The sequence below is a fragment of the Python bivittatus genome, unplaced genomic scaffold, assembly GCF_059951505.1.
Source record: "Python bivittatus isolate LINGU-HERP-01145 unplaced genomic scaffold, Pbiv_v1 ctg000090_np1212, whole genome shotgun sequence".
NCBI classification, from domain to species: Eukaryota; Metazoa; Chordata; class Lepidosauria; order Squamata; family Pythonidae; genus Python; species Python bivittatus.
Genome location: NW_028277046.1, coordinates 4,977,172 through 4,996,941, shown reverse-complemented (window position 1 = coordinate 4,996,941; position 19,770 = coordinate 4,977,172). Strand labels below are relative to the sequence as shown.

The window sequence follows — 19,770 nt, the reverse complement described above, 5'->3', positions numbered from 1 at the left end:
TTTCTCTGCTGGATTTCTGCTTGCGGCCTTCTCTGGTTTGCTTACCTTCGAACTCGAAGCTGCCCAGGGTGCGGAGGGCGAGAGTGATGCTGGCCACGTCGTTGGCCTCTGGAATGTTGGTGAGGCTGGGAGAAGCCAGCTGGTGAGCTAGCCCTTTCGGCATGCCCGGGTGGCGCAGCGGCCGATGCATCAGCACCAGGGACAGCATCTTCAGTAACCCATCCTGGATCTCTTTCTTCAGTTGTGGGATCTGGCGACTCAGGTCATACAGGACAGCCGTCAGGGCGGGGCTGAGGGCGAGACACAGAGACCCATTAAGTTCTTGTTGCCTGATAACCTGTTAGCTGGGCTTCAGGTCCTTGCCAGGTCAGTATGGACTTTGCCATCTCAGGAGGGGCTACTTAACGCCCCATATCCAAATGCCTAGTACTGTATCGCTCCAGGCTAAGAACGAGTATGTCAGGAGGAAGGCTGGACGGCCTTAATTTTCCTCCCATGAAGTTTTGGAAACGGATCAGAGCTTTCTACCAAGAAGCTCGAAGTGGTAAGCCTTGCTCCAAAACAGCCCACCTCACAGAGAAAAATATAGGAAACAGAGCGGATGATGCTGTTGTCAGCTATTGTGAAAATATAACAACGTCTGGGGATTAGTACAGAGAAACGCATGCCCAAAGCAGAAGAGAAAGGCCACTGGAGAGAATGCAAGTCCTACCTCAGCCCCACAGCTAACATGGGCTCCAGAAGTTCCTTGATGTCTTGCTGAATCGAGGGACCCATCGCTCGCGCCAGCATGCTGATGCAGGTAAAGACCGTGGCATCTACCTGCACAGATTTCTGTCTCCTACGGAGGCATTAATTACGATTCTTTAGCAAGCAAAATATTTCATACACGAGGGCAACTTGGCCACATAACAATTTTCACCCCGCCTAACAGAAAGTTTATGGGTGACCAGGACCTCATGAGCTTCACGATCCCAAGGCCTGACACAGGAAATAGCTGTAAGCTTCCTTGTCTGAGGCAACGGACTCTGCGCTGGCGGGAGCCTTAAAGCTCCCGTGGAGTCTCTTTTTAATGACTCTCAACTCCAGCCCACAATGGGACTAAACATCCCTTTCTGGTAATCGGCCATCAACGCTCACGAGCTCAGGCGGATTTTAGCGCAGCCCCTGGGCGTTTTACGAGATGTGACATTCCCACTGGAATGTGCTGCACAATCCTGAATATGTCACAAGCGCCATTCATCTCTGGAAACCCCCACTTACTTGTGGGTGAAGTCCTTCAACGGGAGGGCACTCTTGATAATTTCGAGAACCTTGGGCAGGTAAACCTGGAACTCTGTCCGCACAGCTACAGAGAGCAAGCCCAAGGCTTGGAAAGCAGCGGTTCGCTCCTTTTCTTTCTTGACACAGCTCAAGACGTGGCCCATGGTGTCAGGAAGATAGTGGTCAGCTAGTCACACCAACAGCGACGGGGGAGGAAGGATAAAATCACACACCTTCATTAAAACACAGGCTGCTAATTCAGAGGATTCAAATACTTTCCTGCAAAGCTCAGCTTTCAAAAAACACAGACAACCAACATGTTAATCAGGGATGAACAGGACACACTTCATACATGTCCAAGATGTCATTCCTAAAAGACTGTAGGAACCTGGAGAAGGAGTTGTTTAGTGGCTTCCTGAATTAAGCTTTGACCTAACACTAAGCAGAAAACATGGATCCTCAAATTCTTTCAGCCGCTTCGTGACCTGCCATCAACGTGAACATAGCTCATTTCCCCCATGACCTGCACAGAGAAAGAACCAATCTGCACGACGGGCATATTTTGTTCTATACTTCTGTACATCCTCTACAGAAAAGAAAAAATAGACTAAAAGGAAAGAAATTAAATCCTTCTGGTGTCTCATTCTCGAGTGCCAACCTCAACCTTGAGTCCAGGAAGTTCTGCTCTTTACCTGTGAAAGCAGAGGGGCGGAAAGCAGCTAGCCGCGGCAATAAGCTGAGGACGGTCATTTGGATCAAAGTATTCTTGCTGCTTCGGCACTTCAGGACCCAATAGCACACCTTCAAAATGAAAGATGTTCCATTAATGGCTGAGGCTGGTCCCCCAAAACAACAAGGGAGCCGCTTCAGATGTCAGCTCGGAACAGATAGGAAAGTTTGAGAGCAGGGAGGGAGACAAAAAAGGAGAAGCCTTCTGAGGCATTTTCTCTTTTAAGATAACGAATAAAGTAAGGTTCTTCGTTTAACAGAAGATACTTGAAGGACACTTGAAATGTTAAATCTGCAGTACTAGATAAACAGTTTTCTTGCGTAATGCTTTTTTATAAGGCAGAATTCGCCACCAATAACATCTCATCCAAACACAAAAATGCACTTTCGTCTGTTTTTTACGTCCGAGCAAGATACAGTTGAAAGTCAGTTTTCAAAGGAGCTTGTGCTAACTGGCATTTCATCATCATATCTGAATTTGCACCTTTAAAACAGTTCAAATCACAGTTCGGAGCAATGGGTGGATTGACCGTCTTATCAGGACTTTAGGCTCTCTACAGGCCACTTATAATTGGGAAGGGGGGGAGAATAAAAACAGGGAGCCCCCAAGCTCACTTGATCAAACTTCTCTTCCATCAGCTCTCGGCAGCACCGGCTCTCTACCAAGGTTGACTTGGCTGGGACAGGTATTGCCCCAAATCCCAGGATTCCTGAATGGGGGCTGTAACCCAGAAGTCCGATCAAGGCGTTGCACTGTTGGGGCTGTACCGACTGGAAGCTGGAGAAGGGGGTAACATGACGGGGCTTAGTCCCGAAGCCCAGAAGATCCTTGCAGTATTTGTCATGCACCAGCTGCTGCTGTGTGATTTCTTCCATCTCTTCCCTGAGACGCTGAACAAAAAGAGAAAGCAGAAGGTTAAGACTGGGGAGGCCCAAACAACCTCAGCAGGGCAGGCCGGTGCCTCAGCATGGGAAATAGGGAACGGCAGCTTTGTTGGAGCAAAGCAACCGTTTATTGTGTCCACCATCCCCAAAGCAACAGCCCCTAATGCCAGCAGCTGTTCAATTTTTCCAGTTCTGTTAGGCAAAAGCTTATTTCAGCATATGGAAAAGGGGTGGGGAGCCACATATCTTTCTGCAGCCCGTGAAACGCTGCTCTGAAAAACTCAGTCCAACTGGCCCCGTTCACCAGGCTGTCCAAGCGAGTATTTATTTCAAGACTTTTAACTCACAGTGAAGGACAGAAATGTTTTATGCCAACACGTCCCCCCCTCCAACTGATTAACTCACCTCTCCCTCCATGCTGCTAATCCGTACCAGCTCATTGAGGATCAGTAAGGCACCGTGAATTCGGTCGTCCCGGTTCACACCCTTTTCCTTGGCCACAGACTCATCAAAACCCTTCTCAGCTTCCTCATAGGTTTGCTGAAACCACATTGACTACTGCTTAGGGGATAACTAAATGAACATTAACCTCTCAAAACAGTTGTGGCCGATTTGATCAAAGAAATCATCTGACCAAATCTATGAGAATCCCACATTATCTTGCCTGAAATCAGTTTCTAGTCCTTTCCAGAATTATAGCCAGCTCGAATGGGTTTATGGCTTCGGAAAAAAAGCCAAAAATGCCCCCTCCTTACTCGGTACCACTGTGGCTTCTGCATCTCTTTCGACTCGCGCTGAGTGGTCAGGATAAGACAAGCTCGTAAAGCAGAAACAGCTCCTTCCCGGATGGCCTGCTTTGGATCCCACACAGCGACAAAGATGTTGTCAAAAAATGGCTGCACTTGCTGGAAGAAGAATGTGGGAACGCTGATGGCCAACTCTCGCAAAACCAAGACCTGGACAAGGAAGAAGAGGCAGCCCGTTGGGAACTGAAAAATGGAAATTTCATCAAACTAAAGCAGTTTTACAGACCAGCGTTATGTATGACTTAAGAGAGCTCTTGGTGCACCTTTTTAAAAAGTGTCCCTTTGTGACTCCACGATGGTTGTGGGAGGAAATATAAAAAGTAAAGTCAATATATTTTTCAGAAGTAAGCCACTTGGGTGCCGAAATCTCACAGGCAGCTTGAATCAAAACTATTCTTACCGCTGCATGCCTCCGCCCTTCATTCCTGTCTGCGCCAAGCCACTCCAGAGCCCGCTTCACTTCAAACTCCACATATTCTGCGGTGAAGGTATCGCCAGCCATGGCAAGACGGCCAATGGCTTTGGAGGCCATCTCCATGACAACAGGGTCATTTGATGGAAGAAGATTTCTTAGGTAGTTGGCAAACCTGCCAATGCGCGTGGCATTGCCTCCCTCAACACCAATGAGGCTTGCTGCGGAAGAGAAAGCACCAGGAAATACTGAAAGTGTCAGAGTTGCTAAAGGACCAATGAATATGGGTAATTCACTGAAGGAAACAGAACATTCCTGCTACCTTTGTCTTTAATCAGATTCTCATCAGCTTTAGGAAAGCGGAGAGAAGTGAAATGAATTGTTTAACTTAGAAAACAAAATGCCTTGGTGGCACCTGGCACAATGTTGCCCACAACAACATTTTGGGCATACTCCACAGGCAGGTATCACAGTTCTCCCCACCAACGTTCTTTAGGCAATCTATCTGGCTACTCACCTATAGCCAAAATGCCCCCTTTCCTTTCGTTTGCATCTGAACTAGAGACCAACTCGAAGATGTGATGGTTCAGCTGATCGTAAAAACGTGTGGATTCTTCTTGGCTCATCTGTGCAGGAGGACAAAGAGTGGAAATTCCTGGCTGTGAATTGCCCCAAAGCTTTTATAGATCTTGTCACAAAAGAATGAAACAAAACGGGTAAGAAATACGTATGATCTTAACTCAAAAAGGAAAGAAGGAGGTACTTGTTTGCTCTTCGTGAAGAAACCCAAGTTCAGAGCAGAGAATGAGCTTCAAGGTCCAGGAGCAGATCATGCCCCCGTCCTCCCGCATAGTCGCCACACAGGGCTGCAGCACGAAGGGTCTTCCCGACTCACCTCTCGGAGCTCCATGGTAACGTAATGCTGCAAATCTTTGGCAGCTTTTGCCCGGGTTTCTTCGTTACGGCTCTTGAGGCCGCCAGCAAACTGCTGGAGGATAATAACCGTTCCAGACATGGTGGCACTGAGTCCTCCTGGACTTTCTGCAGGCGGAGGAGGAGCAGGCGCAGCCAAATCTTACTCGGAAGCCACCTGGAAAGGAAGAGAAACAAACGTTCAGTAAAGAGCCTGCCCCCAAGGGCCACGTTACCTCCGTATTTTCCACAGCACTGGGGGAAACTCCCTGTTTGAAGCCGTGGTGCTGTGAGCCTGGAGCAAGGCCCTCGGGGGCATAGACTCCAGTGGGAACCCGCAACCTCCAGATGTGGCCACTCTCGGCATGTGGCAATATTGGCCAGCTGCCGGAAGGGCAGGTCTCCAACATCTGGGGAGCCACAAGTCCCCAGGGTTCCTTGACGCCCCCTGCAAATCCACCCCCTCAGCTCGGGAAGGTCCAGAAACTTCAGCGGCCCGCTGGCCAGAAGTGACCCCCGCCTCGTCCAGTGGGAAATCTCGGGGGACTGGAGGGGGGCCAAAGGGGGAGGCCCGGCCTGAGGGGGACACTCGCCCTGAGGGGAGGAGCCTGATGGGTGGGCGGCCGGAGGGGGCAGAGGCAGGCAACTCGGGGGCCCGAGAGCCCAAGGGCGGGGCCTGGGAGTGGGCGGGGCCAATGGCCTGAGGGGAGAAGCGAAGCGAAGCGGAGGCGCCGGCGCCCACCACACGGGCTGCGGGGGGCGGCCTTCCGAACCCCCTAAACCTGCGGCCTTTGACCCAGGCTCGGCGGGGGCAGCGGAAGGGGCGGCGAGGCGGGGGATTCTGGGGAAGGGGCGGGAGGGCGCTGAGGGGCATCCCCGACACTCACGCCCAGGCCTGTCGCGGGCCGGCTCCTCCGCCTCACGGCTCCATCTTCCCCCTTCAGGGCCCGCTCGACTCCTCCGGCCCTTTTCTTGCCTCCACTTTTTTAATCCGCCCTTTCTGATCGCCGCCCCACACCGGTGAATCCGACCAATCACCTTCCCAGCTCCCAGAGACGGACGAGGGCCCAGCCAATAGGAAGACGGGAGAGATAAATGACAGGAGGTCATTCCCGTTCCCCTCCCCCCCAAAAACCTCTCTTTCTCCGTTTCTCCTCCCCCTGAAGTTTCTACGGTGTGACCGCAGGGGCGGAAAGACTGGTCCAATCAGGAGAGAGGAGTGGAAGATTGATATGGAAGCGGGCCAACAGGAGTGGGAGTGAAAACGTGGACGGTCGAGTGAGGTCACGCCGCCAATGTTTCCACCCGAGTGCCAGCCAGGACTAGGAATGTGCGTGCGCGAGGCGCCTGACGCCTTAAGAGCCTCTCTGTCAAGCATCTCGATGGTTGACCATAGAGCGGCTCCCTTTTGCTTCACGGAGCACGCCCTCTTTACCGTAATTCCTAGATTGACGCGCAAATAAAATATATCCCCGTACACATAGATTTGTTCAGCTGCATTTAAGCAACTTATATCCCTAGTAAATCCTCCCTTCTCGTTGGGCTGTGATTCATCCCGAGAACGCTACCTGGGGATGAAAGGTCAGACTTCGCTCAATGGCAGCTTCATTATGGAAAGAGGAAAGCGGAATCCGCGTCAAACGTTGGCGTCCTCTTTATCTTTGTTTCTAACAACACTGTTAAGAGAGGAAAAAATGCAATTTGTCGGTGGGGCAAAAAGAGTGCCCATCACAGATCCCTGGATCAACTTACAGGGATTTAGACACACTTTAGATCTGAGAAATGGGCAGAGTTGCATTGCACAGAAGAGTTGCGCTCCCCCATTCCTTCCAGGCCCCGCATTGGGGGAACCTGTTGCTGCTCAATGGGTGCTTTGTTCAAACTCTAAGCTCCCCCACTGACTTCAGTGCCCTCTTCTACCAAAGGGGCGCTTTTTCAGCTTCCCAACCCGGAAATTAATTGCCTCTGCAGGTCACAAGAGCCGCCACCCCGGGTTTATTCCACGACCCGCTGAAGAAGGCGGTGCCAAACTGGCTCTCCTGCGCTCTGCACGTTCTGGATTTAGGGCCGCTCTCGCTGGGATGAAGTCTCGCGAGAGGGAGCAGGGGCGAGATTTCGCGCTCGCTGCGATCGACGTACGCTGCCCAGCATGGCGGCTGCCTGCTTGGCGGGGCTGTGAGGCCAGCGCGGGGGCGCTCGACCCGGGCGGGCCATGGCGGCGGAGAGCGGCCGGAGCTCCGGCGGCGCGGCCGAGGCGCCGGGGACGGGGAGCAGCGGCGCGGAGACGCTGCTCCCGGGGTTCAGAGACGCCGATTCCTTCGTGAAGGTAGTCGGGGGGGAGTGCGCATGCGCCTCTGGGTAGCTGGGCTTGTCGGGAACTGTAGTCTCGGGGCTGCCCCGTTCCGTCCATCCGCCGATACGAAAGACAGGTGGAACGTTCAAAGCGCAGATTAAAGGAATTGTGTTAAGAGCGCGCGCAGGCTGAAAAGGAAAACTCTGTTTAAAACTGGCCGACGCAACAGGCCTTGAGCAGCCTCTGCGGCAAAACGGGGACATTTGACAACGGGAACGTTTGCAAGCCTTTCGGCCCTAGCCGCTTGTTGGACATTTGGAGAGGGAGGGAGGGAGGGAGGGAATTTCCTGGGAGAATCCCAGCTCTGCGTAACCTCTTGAGACCCCTGCACTGGTCTCGTAGATTTCCTGGTGGTCCCCCATCCGAGTGCCGACTTGGCCCAAGCCTGCTGCGCCCTCTGAGGTTGTTCAGGTGAAGAATTGGGGTCCTGAAAGCACTTGCTTTACTTTGGTGGGAGGGGGCGTGTGTGTGCGTGTGTGTGTCCGTGCCCAGAATAAAAAGTCGCCAGTTACGATAACGAAAGGACAGACCGGAAAAAAACGTCCGGCCCCTGACTCTTGCATTCCTGTCCAGCACGCTCTCGGCACGGTGGTCTCGGCCACCAAGGCGTCCGCCGGCCTCCCTCAGCCCGGGGATGAGTACGACTTCTACCGCAGCTTCTCGGGCTTCCAGGCGTACTGCGACACGCAAGGAGGAAGGCTGCTGCAGTGGTGAGTCTCTGCAGGCGGCTCCCGGGGCCAAACGGGCCAGGTGCCCAGCGGGCGCGAGAAGGGAGCTCTGCCTGCAGTCCGGCCGGCTGCCCGAATTGAGCGAAGCCGTAAGACCTGCAAAGGAGGGCAAGTCACCCTGCACGGGGAGGGTGCCCTGCTGGGCTCTGGAAGCGTTTGTCTTCCTGCACAGAGCATCCTTTCCAGATAACAGGCTTCCCGGCTTAGGATACAGGAAAATAGGCCAGGATATAACAGCCCGCCACGTTTGTGGAAGCCTGGCCCCAATCCCTAGGCCATTCCCACTGACAGCGTAGTTCCCACGACTATTTCTCGCTCCTTGGCTTCAAGTTAGCTTTTAGGCCCAGGAGCACTCGGCCCTCTAAATTCTCTCTCTCTGCCTCCTCAGCATGAGCAAGGTGATGCAGTACCACGGGTGCCGGAGCCACCTCCAAGACCACAACAAGGCCACGGAGCTGGAGGACAAATTTGATCTGCTGGTTGATGCCAACGATGTCATCTTAGAACGAGTGGTGAGCGTACCGGCGCCCTTCCGTGAAGGCTTGCTGGGGATCACTCTGTGGCCCCCCTTTCGTTCTTGTGACCCACCCACTTACCATTGGCTGCATCAGATTAATCCACTCGAGTTTCACTTGAGTCATCCCCTGACAAAAAATAACTGGTATTAAAAACCCCGGATTTGGAACCTTATTGCAGGGGAGAACTAACGCCAGCCTTTCCCAACCTGGCTGCCCTCCCGAGACGTGGCCTTCAGGAAGGTCTTGAATTTGGGACCCGCTTCATCCAAACAGGGGCCCTCTTGGTAGCCTTTCTCCTTTTCCCACTCGTCCTAGCAATTAATTTCCTTGTGACGTGCCCAGAACGTCCTCCTCTGACATTTCAGGGCATGTTATTGGACGAAGCTGCCGGAGTGAACAAGAACCAACAGCCGGTCCTTCCCACGGGCTTACAGCCTCCCAAGACAATCGTCTCTAGCTGGAATCGCAAGGTGAAAGTCACTTTTGCTTGGCGTATTAAAGTGCATGGTTTACTTCTAGGTCAACTTTCCCTAAACTGCTTCTCTCTCGGTAGCCTGTCTAGATTATAGCTCACCTCCAGGTAGTTTGGGGAAGATGGAAGTTTGAGTTCATCACTTCTGTAGGGATCCAGGATGATGATTTCACTAGGCAGTTTTTCTTAAAAAAAAAACAAAAAAAAACAGGATAAGATAAATGCATGGTCTGTCAAATGGCTCTGTGATTCAAAAGACATATTTTCAAATCTGAGGGAGGGGGAATAAATTGTTACTATATGCTGGTCTATGACTGAAATAAAATTGATGGATTGATTGATTGAATAAATGGTTACCAGCTGGGAGTTTTGCAAAGGCATCCAACTGGGTGAAAGTCTCATCTTGGCCTCTAATGTCCCTTTCTCCAGCAAAACCGAGAAGCCAGCACGAGGACGAACCCGGAGACGTTCCGCCTTCTCCACGCGAAGAACATTGTCCGTCCTCAGCTCAGGTTCCGTGAGAAGGTGGACAATTCCAACACCCCATTTGTGCCCAAGCTCTTCATCAAGCCCAATGCTCTGAAGCCCTTGCCCCAAGGTGCGAGGGAAGGGGGGGTTGCGGGGTTTGAGAGGGGGGAGGACTGCCGACCGGCATCATCCTGCCTCCCCCTCCCCTCTTCCTTCCAACAGCAAAAGGCTTTGGACAGTTGGCCGCACCGAGAGCGTCAGGGGGGCTGGGTGGGCACCGTTGGGTCTTACCGGTTTGCTTCCCACTTCCCAGCACTCCTGAAAAGCCGGCAAGAGCGGAAGGAGCGTCCGGAAGATTTGGATGTCCCCGCCGCCCTAGCTGACTTCCTCCACCAGCAGAGAGCCCAGCAGACTGAGCAGGACATGTGAGGACGGGAAATTTAATTACATTGATTAGATTTGTGGTGACTGCCGTTCATTTAATTTATTAGACTCGTTAAGACTTTGGGCAGCTTACAGACTCCAAAAACAATTAAAACAGTTAAAACCCATGTCAACAGACCGCCTGGAGTAAATCTGTGTTTTTTCTGTCTTTCCCCCGCATCCCCGTCTCCTGCAAAACCTGCAGTGAATTCCAGAGCAGCGTTGCCTTTGGAATTCTGGGAATTTATCTGATTTATATAGCCACCCATCTCATGTAAGTGACTCTGGGCGGCTATGTACCTCAAATAATAAATTGCAGTCCCAAGACATCCAGTTGGGGAAGGCAGGGATAGAACACATTTCTTGTCAAATGAGCCTCCAAAATTTATCTGACAGGAAGCTTGAGAATCAGCCTGCCACATCAGTTGTCTTCCATTTATTCCTGTTGCTCCTGCTCTGATCAATGGTAGATCAGCCAGGGATCTACCGTTCCCTGGTTTCTCCATCAGCTAGAAATCACCACCTTTGTTCCTGACTGCACTGTTCTTTCTGGTTCCTCTAGGTTTGCCCACCCTTATCGGTATGAACTGGAACGTTTTTCGGTGCCAGCAGAATTTCTCGAAAAGCCTCAGATCCAGGTGAGCGTTGGGCAATCCTCCACCTTCATCCAGCTCTTTCTGGGCTCTGCAGCTGCAGTTGCATTTTTCTTTCTCCTGCCAGATGTTCAGGCCGCTCGCAGAGACTCCCTGTCACTTCGTTTCCACCTTGGAGGGGTTGGTGGAACTGAACGAGAAACTGGTGGGCTGTAAAGAGTTTGCTTTGGATTTGGAGGTGAGGCTTGTTTGGTGCAGCTGGTTTTTTTTTAGGCTTGCAAAAAAAGCGGGGGGAGAGGCACAGGCCAAAAGCGTGGGTTGGACTTCCAGAACTTGAATCTGAGGTACTGGAAATTGAGAAATACTGGGAGGACTTAAAATTGAGGAAGAGAAATCTGGGAGACTTATTCTTCAAAATGCTCCACCTGTCATTAATTTGTTTTTTTCCTTTGGGGGAAAGATCCCTGCTTTGGGAGATCTTTGGGAGGTATTAATACCTTTGGGAGGTATTATTCTAAAAAGTAGGATATGCGTGTCTGTAACAAACAAATAGCACGTGGCCACGTGCTTCTTGTTACCTGCTTTGAAAAGCGCTCTCGGTTTCTCCCCGCCTCTCCTGTAGCACCATTCCTATCGGAGTTTCCTGGGGCTGACTTGCCTGATGCAGATTTCTACCCGAACGGAAGACTTCATCATTGACACCTTAGAGCTCCGCAGCGACTTGTACATCTTGAACGAAACGTTCACCAACCCTGCAGCCGTCAAGGTGAAAGAGCAGGCGGTTAGGGATGAGAACGAGGCAAACTGGATACGGACTAGTTCCCCACCCATCCCGGGTTAATCGAGCCCTTCAGGGCTGCCTCTGAGCCTTTCCAAAGGGAAGATGGCTAAAGGTCAGGGATGCAAGGATGGGGACCTTATGACCCTCCAGAAGTAGATGAACCACAACACCAGCATCCCTTAAACATCTGGATGTTGAATGTCCTCCACATCTGGAGGGCCTCCGGTTCCTCTCCAGAGGCAGAGAGGACAAATTGAAGTAGGTTGAAGGACACTTTCTGAATCTTGTAGGATGGGAAACTCGAGGCTCGGGAACCAGTCAGGCCCCATCACTCCCCACATCTTATGGTGCAGCTGGGCTGAGGGGGACACCTTTTTCCAGAATCTTGCGGGGAGGCGGCGTGGGCGGTGGCCACACGGGAAGGCAACCGATGGCATTTCCAGACGATGTTCTGTCGACGGGGGGGCTCTGCAGGTCCTCCACGGTGCCGACTCGGATGTGGAATGGCTTCAGAGGGACTTTGGCCTCTACCTGGTGAACGTCTTCGACACCCACCAGGCGGCTCGGCAGCTCAGCCTCGGGCGGCACTCTCTGGATCACCTGCTCAAGCTGTACTGCAGCGTGGATGCCAAGAAACAGTATCAGCTGGCGGACTGGAGGATCCGGTAATAATCTGTCCCAGCGGTGGTGGGAAGAGCCTTTCAGATGCAAGTCCCCTCTTGTGGCTTCTGGACGTCTTAATTCATTCTGCCACCTCGCCTGCTTCCTTAAAGCGTGTTATAATATCAATCTGCCCTCCCAAAACATCAAGGAAGGAGAAAACAAAGATGCTCCAATCTAAATTCATCTGGTAAAAGGAAGTATAAATCTTGACTGCACCCATTTGGGTCTATATTTCCCTCGGACCCTTGGCTTCGCTGGCCGAAGCTTTGGACAGCTATAGTCCAAGATGTTTGAAGGCAGTTCTTTCCTGATTTCCACACCCCAGTTTTGAGAGAAGGTTCTTTACCACATCTGTTGAGTATTTTAGGGACAAGCAAGGGTAGAAATATTTCAGAATCCGTGAACGACCCTTGGGGTAACCCTGCTTTTCTCTGGCCCTGTTTTCCAGACCGCTGCCGGAGGAAATGGTCTTTTACGCCCGCGAGGACACCCACTACTTGCTCTACATCTACGACAGAGTGAGAGCAGCTCTCTGGGAAAAGGCCAACGAGCAGCCTACTCAGCTGCAAGTGGTTTGGCAGCGAAGCAGAGAGATCTGCTTAAAGGTGAGGGCAGAGAAAGCAGAAGAGCCATCCAAGGCAGGAGGGAACGCCTCGAGCAGAGAAGGGAAGCTGTTGCCTTAGAGGAGCATCTTTTGGGTCTTGCCCGTTACAACGTCGGAAGCAAGGAGGATGGTTGAAATTAGCATTAACACGGGGCACTAGTTTCACCTTCCTGGGATAAACAGGATAAATTCTGCAAGAGGGGCAGAGAGGAAGAAACTGCCTCTTAAATTGGTGACTTAACTTGGGCAAGTCACAGAACTGTTTTTTTTAATGTAGAATTTTGACAGGCAAATATAGTCGTGCGCACACATTAAGGGAGAAAATATGCCGTTTAGAAACAGGGGTTTAAACTAAATATTGGGGTGCGTATATAGAAGGCCTTCCCTATTTTTTTTTCCCCTGGAAAAGGCAGCAGTTGATTCAGCAGCCCTCTCTCTACAATGGACAACCGTGGATGTTTCCCAGACTAAATGCGTTGATCTCTTCCTGACTAGAAATATATCAAGCCCATCTTCACAGACGACTCGTACCTCGAGCTTTATCGGAAGCAGAAAAAGCACCTTAACACGCAGCAACTAACAGCTTTTCGGCTGCTCTTTGCCTGGAGGGACCGGATGGCGCGCCAAGAGGATGAGAGCACAGGGTGAGGAGAACGGCCGCTGGGCACATCGGTTGGGTTTTACCAAATCAGCAATTTTGCTTTGCTAGTTACAGTAGAGCCACGTTTTGCAACCTCGGCAACTTTAAGAAGGGTGGACTTCACCTCCCACAATCCCCTAGTCAGCATGAGAAAGATTCTGGAGCCAGCTAGATCCACGGGAATGCGGGACCCCTGGCTTCCACGGCAGGGCAAATATTTTATCAGGACCAACTTAAAAGAGGTCTCTTCAAGCTGCAGTTGAACGAACGTGGAGTCTGAGCAAGACCTGCCCCAAACAGGCTTCTAAGACAGGCGACTAACTCTCCTTCGTTGTTTTGACTTGCTCCGCAGATACGTCCTTCCCAATCACATGTTGTTAAAAATAGCCGAAGAGCTGCCGAAGTAAGTATCTGGTTCTACAAGCAGGTATCTTGAATGAGATGGGGGAGTGTTGGGGGGCTCACGATGCAGGCGTTTCCAGAAATGCTGAAGCCATGAGTATTGGGGGTGAGCGGGGAGATGAGACTTCTTGAAGTAAACAGACGGGGAAGGCTGAAATCGGAGCTCTTCTCTTTTAAATCAGCTCTCCGTTTTTTAAAAGAGGGTTGTGTATAACTGTAATGGGGAGAGGGTGGCTTGGCAGATCCCCTCAAGGACGCTGAGTCTCCCCTTAAAGCCTTGGGTCACTTTTTCAAGATTTTGTCTTGTTCCCCCAATCTGCTCCACCCTGCTCCTCGCTTCCAGGACCAGCGGAGACCCAAAGCTAGGTGTGATTTCTTGGGGAGGGAGAAGCCAGGCACCGTTTCTAGTGCAAACGGACTTTCCTCCCTTCTTCCTGCCCAACGGTTCCTTCGCCCCAACCCGCCCTTCTTCCTTTTCCGCACCTCTAGAGAGCCCCAGGGAATCGTTGCCTGCTGTAACCCAGTTCCGCCTCTTGTTCGCCAGCAGCTCAATGAAATGCACCTCCTTATCCACCAGGCCCGAGAGATGCCACTGTTGAAGGTAAGGGGAGGCTCCAGGGGGACCGGTGGCCTCTTCCGTTAAAGTAACCGAGCAGGGAGACTGGCCAAAAGAAAGAAGGATAAACGCTTTGGAGCCCTGGGTTTAAAATCCAGCTGCACGACTCTTTTCCTGTGCAGTTTCTCCGAGCAGTTGAAATGTCGCCCCTTTTCCAGTTCAATTTCCTCGTTATTTATTTTTTGTCTCCTCTTAGTCAGAATGCGCGGTGGGCATGAAAAGGAAAGAGCCTCTTCAGAATTTGGAGGTAAGCAACCTCCGATATCCATTTTCCCTTCCCATTTATTTTTGACGTGAACTTCATGCGCCTGCAGGACGTTTCGAATGACTCGCTAGGTTGCCCAGCCTTTTTCGAGCCCTCGTTCAGCAAGATCCCCGAGTTATTTTATTGTCGTCTTTCCCTCGAGTTGCCTTTATTCCATAACCTGATTCGGGGTTCCTCACAAATGGCCAAGAATTTAGGGGACGTGTTGGGTTGGATCCCATTTGAGTTTAGATCTGGTTGATTGCAGAGAGCCGGAAGCTTACGTCGTTTTAATTGGGGTCCTGTCTCTGCCCTGAAGAGTTTTAGTCCAGGCCTAAAAAATTAAAACGGTCCCCAGAAGCTTGTTTTTTGTTTTTAAACCCTGGCCTTGTTAGAATTGCCTTCTCTGACCTGGTGCCCTCCAGCTGAGTTGGAATAACTACAACTCCCAGAATCCCCAGCTACTGTGGCTTTTTATTCATCGTTCCTGTGTTTCCTTTGAGAGCTTATTCGGTGTCTTTTGGTTTTGTCAGAAGCCGGAGAACCATTTGTTTGGGCCCCATGACGGCTCCCATGGTCCCCAGGACGAGAAGCTAAACTGTTTGGATCTCGGTAAATTCTGGAAGGGGGGCAGAGGCATCTGTAGCCTGTGAAGGGGGTCAGATCGTGGCCATGGATGCACGCAGCGTCTCCTGCAGGCAGGCTAGAAACCAAAATAATGGGGTGGGCCTGCCCTTTTGTTGTTCTTCTGTCGCCTTTCTCTCCCTCCCTCCCCCAAAATTAGTTTGCAGGGGCTCCAACTGGGTCATGACCATCAAAGCTCTAACCTGTTGATCAAAAGTGTGTGGATAAGAGAGGTGGGGTGGGGAATCATGGACACTGTCCTCTGGGAGAATAAGAGATGGATTTTTTAAAAATAGCTTGATTTCTTCTCTTCTTTTCTCCTTGTCCTCCCTTTCCTGAAGCCCCCGGACTGCCTTTGGAGCACGCGAGCCTCTTTTCAGACCTGGAAGCAGAGTCAGACCAGATGGGCAGGTCCCCGAGTTCACTGTGCCTCCAGCTGAGAGCTAGCATCAGTATTTTTAACGTGAGTCAGGGTGGCTGAGAAGGACGTGCCCTGGGGGCTTGGATGCTGTGAGGAGGCGGGAGAGAGGATGGGCTGGATGGAGTCACCCATCCCACAGAATTAAACGAATTGGGAGCCTTTTATTGGAAGGCTTGGGGCTTCCAGTTGAGCGCTAATTCTACTTCCCCTGCCTTCCCAAGGAGCCCGAAGAGGACGAAGGAGAAGGCAAGAGCTTAACAGTGGCCCAGCAGAAAGCCCGGCATATCATGGAGTCCTTTGAGAACCCATTTCGAATGGTAAACATCACCTTCCTCGCTGAACGGCCACCTTGGGACTTGGTTTCACTTAGGGACGTAGTCCTCAGGCCTCTTGCCGGTTGGAATCAAGGTCGGTCAGCAGTCGTGTGTGGAGAGCTGCTGATTTTTTCAGCCTCTCGGTCTGGCTAAAGCTGTGGCAAGAGAAGATGCCATGGTCTCCTTCCAGTAGGCCCCGATCTAAGGAGGACCAAGTGACTCCCTACAAGCCAAATTCTGGTTCCTAAGGCATCCCCTCTCTGGACCTGGCATATTAGCCTGATGTACAGCCGGGCGCAACACCCCCTTCGATGGAGGAGGAGGAAACTGTCTCAACTTACGACCAGCGTAGCTGATTCACTCTGGATTTCTGTGTCCAGTGCTTGCAGTTACCTTTTGGCATCTAAAGAAGATGCAGACAGATACGTTAACAGATAGCCCAGCCCTTAGGCGTGTCCGCACCCTCTTGCCTTAACTAAGCTGATTTAGCTCTCCCTGTTCTCCTTTTTATTCCCCTCAGTATTTGCCAGCAGAGCTCAACCTGGTTCACATCTCTCAGGCTGCAAAGTCTGACCCATCCTCAAAAATCTACGAGGTAAGAACGTTTTCGTAACAAGATTTCAGAAGAAGGCTCTTCCTACCCCAGTGACCAGTTTGTTTTAACTAGAGACTCCAGGGACCTGGCCCTCGTGATTGTCCCTCCCTTGCACTAAAAGCAGGCCAGGGCTGAACTCGCCGCCGGAAGAGGCTTCACAAAGGCTGCATTGCCTGCTCTGCGCTTGTGTCTTCCAGATCAGTAATCGGTGGAAGCTCCTGAGCCAGGCCCAGCTTCAGGCAGGAGCAAAGAAAGAATCTGGAAAGCGAAAACTTCAGGCAGGTGAGGCTGGGCGGGTTTTGCCTTCTTCCTGTGGGCAGTTCGTGGGAAAGGGAGCCGAAAGCATCTTCGGTCCTTCTTTTGAGGCAGAATCACCCACGAGCTGGGAGGAGGAAAGTCCCTAGAATGTACACGTGGGCATCAATGCTCATTTTACTCCGGAAGAGTAAATGCTGCAGTGAGACCCAGCGGGTCGGCGGTCGCCTTCCTTGGGGTGGGGAGAATTGGGGGGAGCTTTGCATTAGCAATCTGTCCCCACCAAAGCCAGGCTGAATGGTCCTGAGTGGCGATCCAGCAGAGCTGTGTTCTTAGCGGCACAAGAAGGAAGTTCTGTCTCCCCTCAAACTGGAGAGGAAGCCAGACCTGCTTGGCCGAGACCTGAATCTCGCCATCCTTTTCTTCCTTCCTTCCTTCCCCCCACAGCCGCCTCTCCCCAAGCAGCCCCAAAGGATGCGGAGAAGGAGCCCAGAATCGAAGACACGGAGGAGGTGTCTGTTCGCCAGTTAGCCGCAGTAAGTGTCAACGCTGGGTAGCTCTAGAGCACGCAAGGACTCTGAAGCCCGTCGATCCTTTTTAGTAACACTCCCAAACATCGTTCATTTACGCTGGATTACAGTTGGCACGATCCCCTCCCTGCTCAGCCAGCAGCGTGGGTCTCACATACTGCAATCGTGTTCTAGTTTCTGCCTTAGTGATAGGAACAAGACTGAGAGTTTGTCCCGCGTCCTTCGAAACAATACAAACACCTTTTCTCCTTCCTCGGCTGCCTTTCCAGCAAGAGCACGCCACCCCCAAGCGGGAGGCAGCAGACCGCAATCCTGCGACGGAGGCGCCCAAGAGGAAAAAGCCCAAGCCGTCGCCCCAGCCAGTAGAAGACACTGCCGCCGACCCCTTCACTCCCTTCGACTACAGCAAATCCAATCTCCGAGTGTTTGCCGGTAAACGTCCCTCTTCCTTCGGTTCTTCGGCTGCCACCCCGCTGCTGAGGGTGTGCCGGGGAGGAAACCGGTGCCAGGCTGTTCAGTGGCGCTGCAGCCGCAAATGTGGGTGCCCAGCCTGGGAAACACGCTGCGATTGTCTTCTAGGGAAGGCGGTGTGATCTTCTGCCAATACAGCAGAACTGAGAGAGGCATGCAACGACTTGGTCTCTGATCCCCAAGCAGCCTTGATGTTTGCCTTCTCTTCTGCTACTTGTTTGACTTGGCAGCTCTCCGCCGACGTTCCTCCCTAAGTAGCTTTTGGCTTTTCCCTTCTTTACAGGGAGCAGCAAATCTAAGCCGCCACCGCAGTTTAATCCCGCCAGCCAGCCCCACAGCAGCAAGGTAAGAGCTGCCGTGCTCCCCGGTGATGTCCAGGGCGTGGCTGTGGCCTGAAGCCAGGAGGGGAGGGGCTGTGGCTCTCCAGGTGGTGCTCAAGCCCATCTCCCTGGGTCTCTTGGCCACGTACGCTGGGGTCGTTGAAGCAGATGCCCAACAACGTGTAGGAGGCCAATCGGCGGTGGTTTCATTTTACCTGCAATCTGGTCCGTGCGTCCTTGATTCCCTTCCTCGACTGTCATTCGCTGCTTCTGGGGAGAGAATCGGCACAAGCAGACGCTCAGCCCTTCTCCCCTACGTCGCACCGTGCAGATCACAAAAAGCAGGCTGCTGGGTTCTGATGTGGCTGTTTCAGATCTGGGGAAGCCAAGCGGGGTGTTGCGGGGGGAGGTGAGAGCGACCGATGCTTGGCCAGACAACGTATTGTAAGCTGGAGATGGCTTCTAATCATTATTGTTACGGAGGGAAAGAGAGAATTCTCAAGAGCTTCAACCAGACAATTTTTTTTCTGTTCTTTCTCCCCCCACCCCCCCAAAAAAAAACCTCCAGAAATTTTCAGGAGCCAGCAAAACACAGCAGCCAGCAGGAGCAAAAAGCATGTCTTACACAGCTGGGAAATCCAACAGGTAGGTTGAGTTAATAAGTTTTTTTTTTTTAAAGAGCTGGAGGATCGGGAGTACCTTGCCAATAAGGCTTAGACATGTTCTAGTCCACAATATTTCACCCCACTGTTTGGTGACCACTTGCCATCCTGTAGCAAAACTGAAACTGAAGTAAGTAGTTGGGCCATTCCTGATGTTTAAATCGCTCCGACTTTAAACCTTGTCAACTGAGCAACCGTCTTACCTTTCTGTGATCCTCATGCAGGGGCTTCCGGCACAACTGGCCAAAAAGATAACCCAGTTCAAGGAAGCTCTTGGAAGACACTGCAAATCAAGCAACTGCTGCCACTTTTTGTATGGATACCTGTTTTCGATGTTTTTTTAAAGAAATGATTAAAGTGCTTCTCTTTCCCCTGAAAAGGAAGGAAGGAAGGAAGGAGAGTTTAAACTGAGTGGTGGTGGTTCATTTGCTTTGCTTTTCCCCTCTGGTTTATTTGTTTATGTATTACGGTTTTATTATCCGCTTGAATTAGCTTTATTTAAATTAACATCCAAGTCAGCACACTTAACAACGAGGGGAAAGGGAAATTAAACATATAAAGCCATTGGAGTGCAAGAAGTTTTCTTTCCAATCCCTCCCCTTCCCTTTTTAAGCTTCTTGCAGAGTTTCTGAGCAGGTGCAGAGGGCACCTCTCTCTTGAATATTGGTAAAAGCGCTCTGCAACGGCCACTTGGAAGGTTCTCCTCCCACTAAAAGAGGTAGCCTTGGCCGTGGCTGACCTCCAAAAGCCAATGGGGCAGCCTGGCTAGTTAGGAATGGGACACCACCAGGAGATCCCACGGCTGTAGACTGGGAAGCCAGCAAACATCCCAGAAGAAGGCAAGCGAACGGGACGTATAGAGAAACGGTGAACCTGCAGGGTTAACAAAGCTGGGGACGTTGCCAGCTGATGCGCCCCAGCGCTCCTGGCTGGGGCTGATGGGTGCCGTAATCCAAGCGCTTTAATTCCCAGTATCCCGCTGCCGCCTCCCGACCACGGCCCCGGGGTCCAACGAGCTTCCTCTGGCGTGAGCCCCGCCGCCAGCGAGCCACGTGGAGGGACGGCC

At 51.8% G+C, this 19,770-nt stretch overlaps 2 protein-coding genes across 4 annotated transcripts in view; one reads left to right on the top strand and one right to left on the bottom strand.

Annotated features, from left to right (window-relative positions):
* MTOR (mechanistic target of rapamycin kinase) overlaps positions 1–6,091 on the bottom strand; it is a 45,547-nt gene extending 39,456 nt beyond the window's left edge. For 2 of the 3 annotated variants that reach the window (XM_007420079.4, XM_025163051.2), the window contains exons 1-11: positions 5,895–6,090; positions 4,991–5,185; positions 4,613–4,721; positions 4,084–4,316; positions 3,633–3,833; positions 3,283–3,417; positions 2,608–2,883; positions 1,956–2,064; positions 1,264–1,450; positions 713–841; positions 46–290 (exon numbers count right to left, since the gene is read on the bottom strand). In XM_007420079.4, the coding sequence (XP_007420141.1) occupies positions 46–290; positions 713–841; positions 1,264–1,450; positions 1,956–2,064; positions 2,608–2,883; positions 3,283–3,417; positions 3,633–3,833; positions 4,084–4,316; positions 4,613–4,721; positions 4,991–5,110 (1,744 nt within the window). In that variant the 5' untranslated portion in view covers positions 5,111–5,185; positions 5,895–6,090. Of the gene's footprint in view, positions 1–45; positions 291–712; positions 842–1,263; positions 1,451–1,955; positions 2,065–2,607; positions 2,884–3,282; positions 3,418–3,632; positions 3,834–4,083; positions 4,317–4,612; positions 4,722–4,990; positions 5,186–5,894 lie in introns of all 3 variants that reach the window. The other variant, XM_025163028.2, reaches the window with a different exon arrangement.
* Positions 6,092–7,120: 1,029 nt separating this feature from the next.
* On the top strand, positions 7,121–19,240 carry EXOSC10 (exosome component 10). Its single transcript, XM_007420112.4, has 25 exons — positions 7,121–7,333; positions 7,934–8,070; positions 8,477–8,600; positions 8,972–9,076; positions 9,508–9,676; positions 9,860–9,971; positions 10,532–10,607; positions 10,690–10,800; positions 11,185–11,328; positions 11,818–12,008; positions 12,455–12,611; positions 13,106–13,254; positions 13,603–13,653; positions 14,142–14,253; positions 14,465–14,515; positions 15,046–15,124; positions 15,478–15,599; positions 15,779–15,874; positions 16,392–16,466; positions 16,664–16,748; positions 17,169–17,257; positions 17,521–17,683; positions 18,006–18,067; positions 18,611–18,687; positions 18,929–19,240. The coding sequence occupies exons 1-25, from the start codon at positions 7,220–7,222 to the stop codon at positions 18,957–18,959; spliced, it is 2,682 nt and encodes an 893-aa protein (XP_007420174.2). The 5' UTR covers positions 7,121–7,219; the 3' UTR covers positions 18,960–19,240.
* The last annotated feature ends 530 nt before the right edge of the window (positions 19,241–19,770 follow it).

Excerpts from the sequence above, each read along its gene's own strand:
- EXOSC10 (XM_007420112.4), top strand. The coding sequence starts at position 7,220 with ATGGCGGCGGAGAGCGGCCGGAGCTCCGGCGGCGCGGCCGAGGCGCCG. Across the intron at positions 8,601-8,971 it reads ATGTCATCTTAGAACGAGTG|GGCATGTTATTGGACGAAGC; the intron begins GTGAGCGTACCG and ends CTGACATTTCAG. Across the intron at positions 13,654-14,141 it reads ATAGCCGAAGAGCTGCCGAA|AGAGCCCCAGGGAATCGTTG; the intron begins GTAAGTATCTGG and ends CCGCACCTCTAG.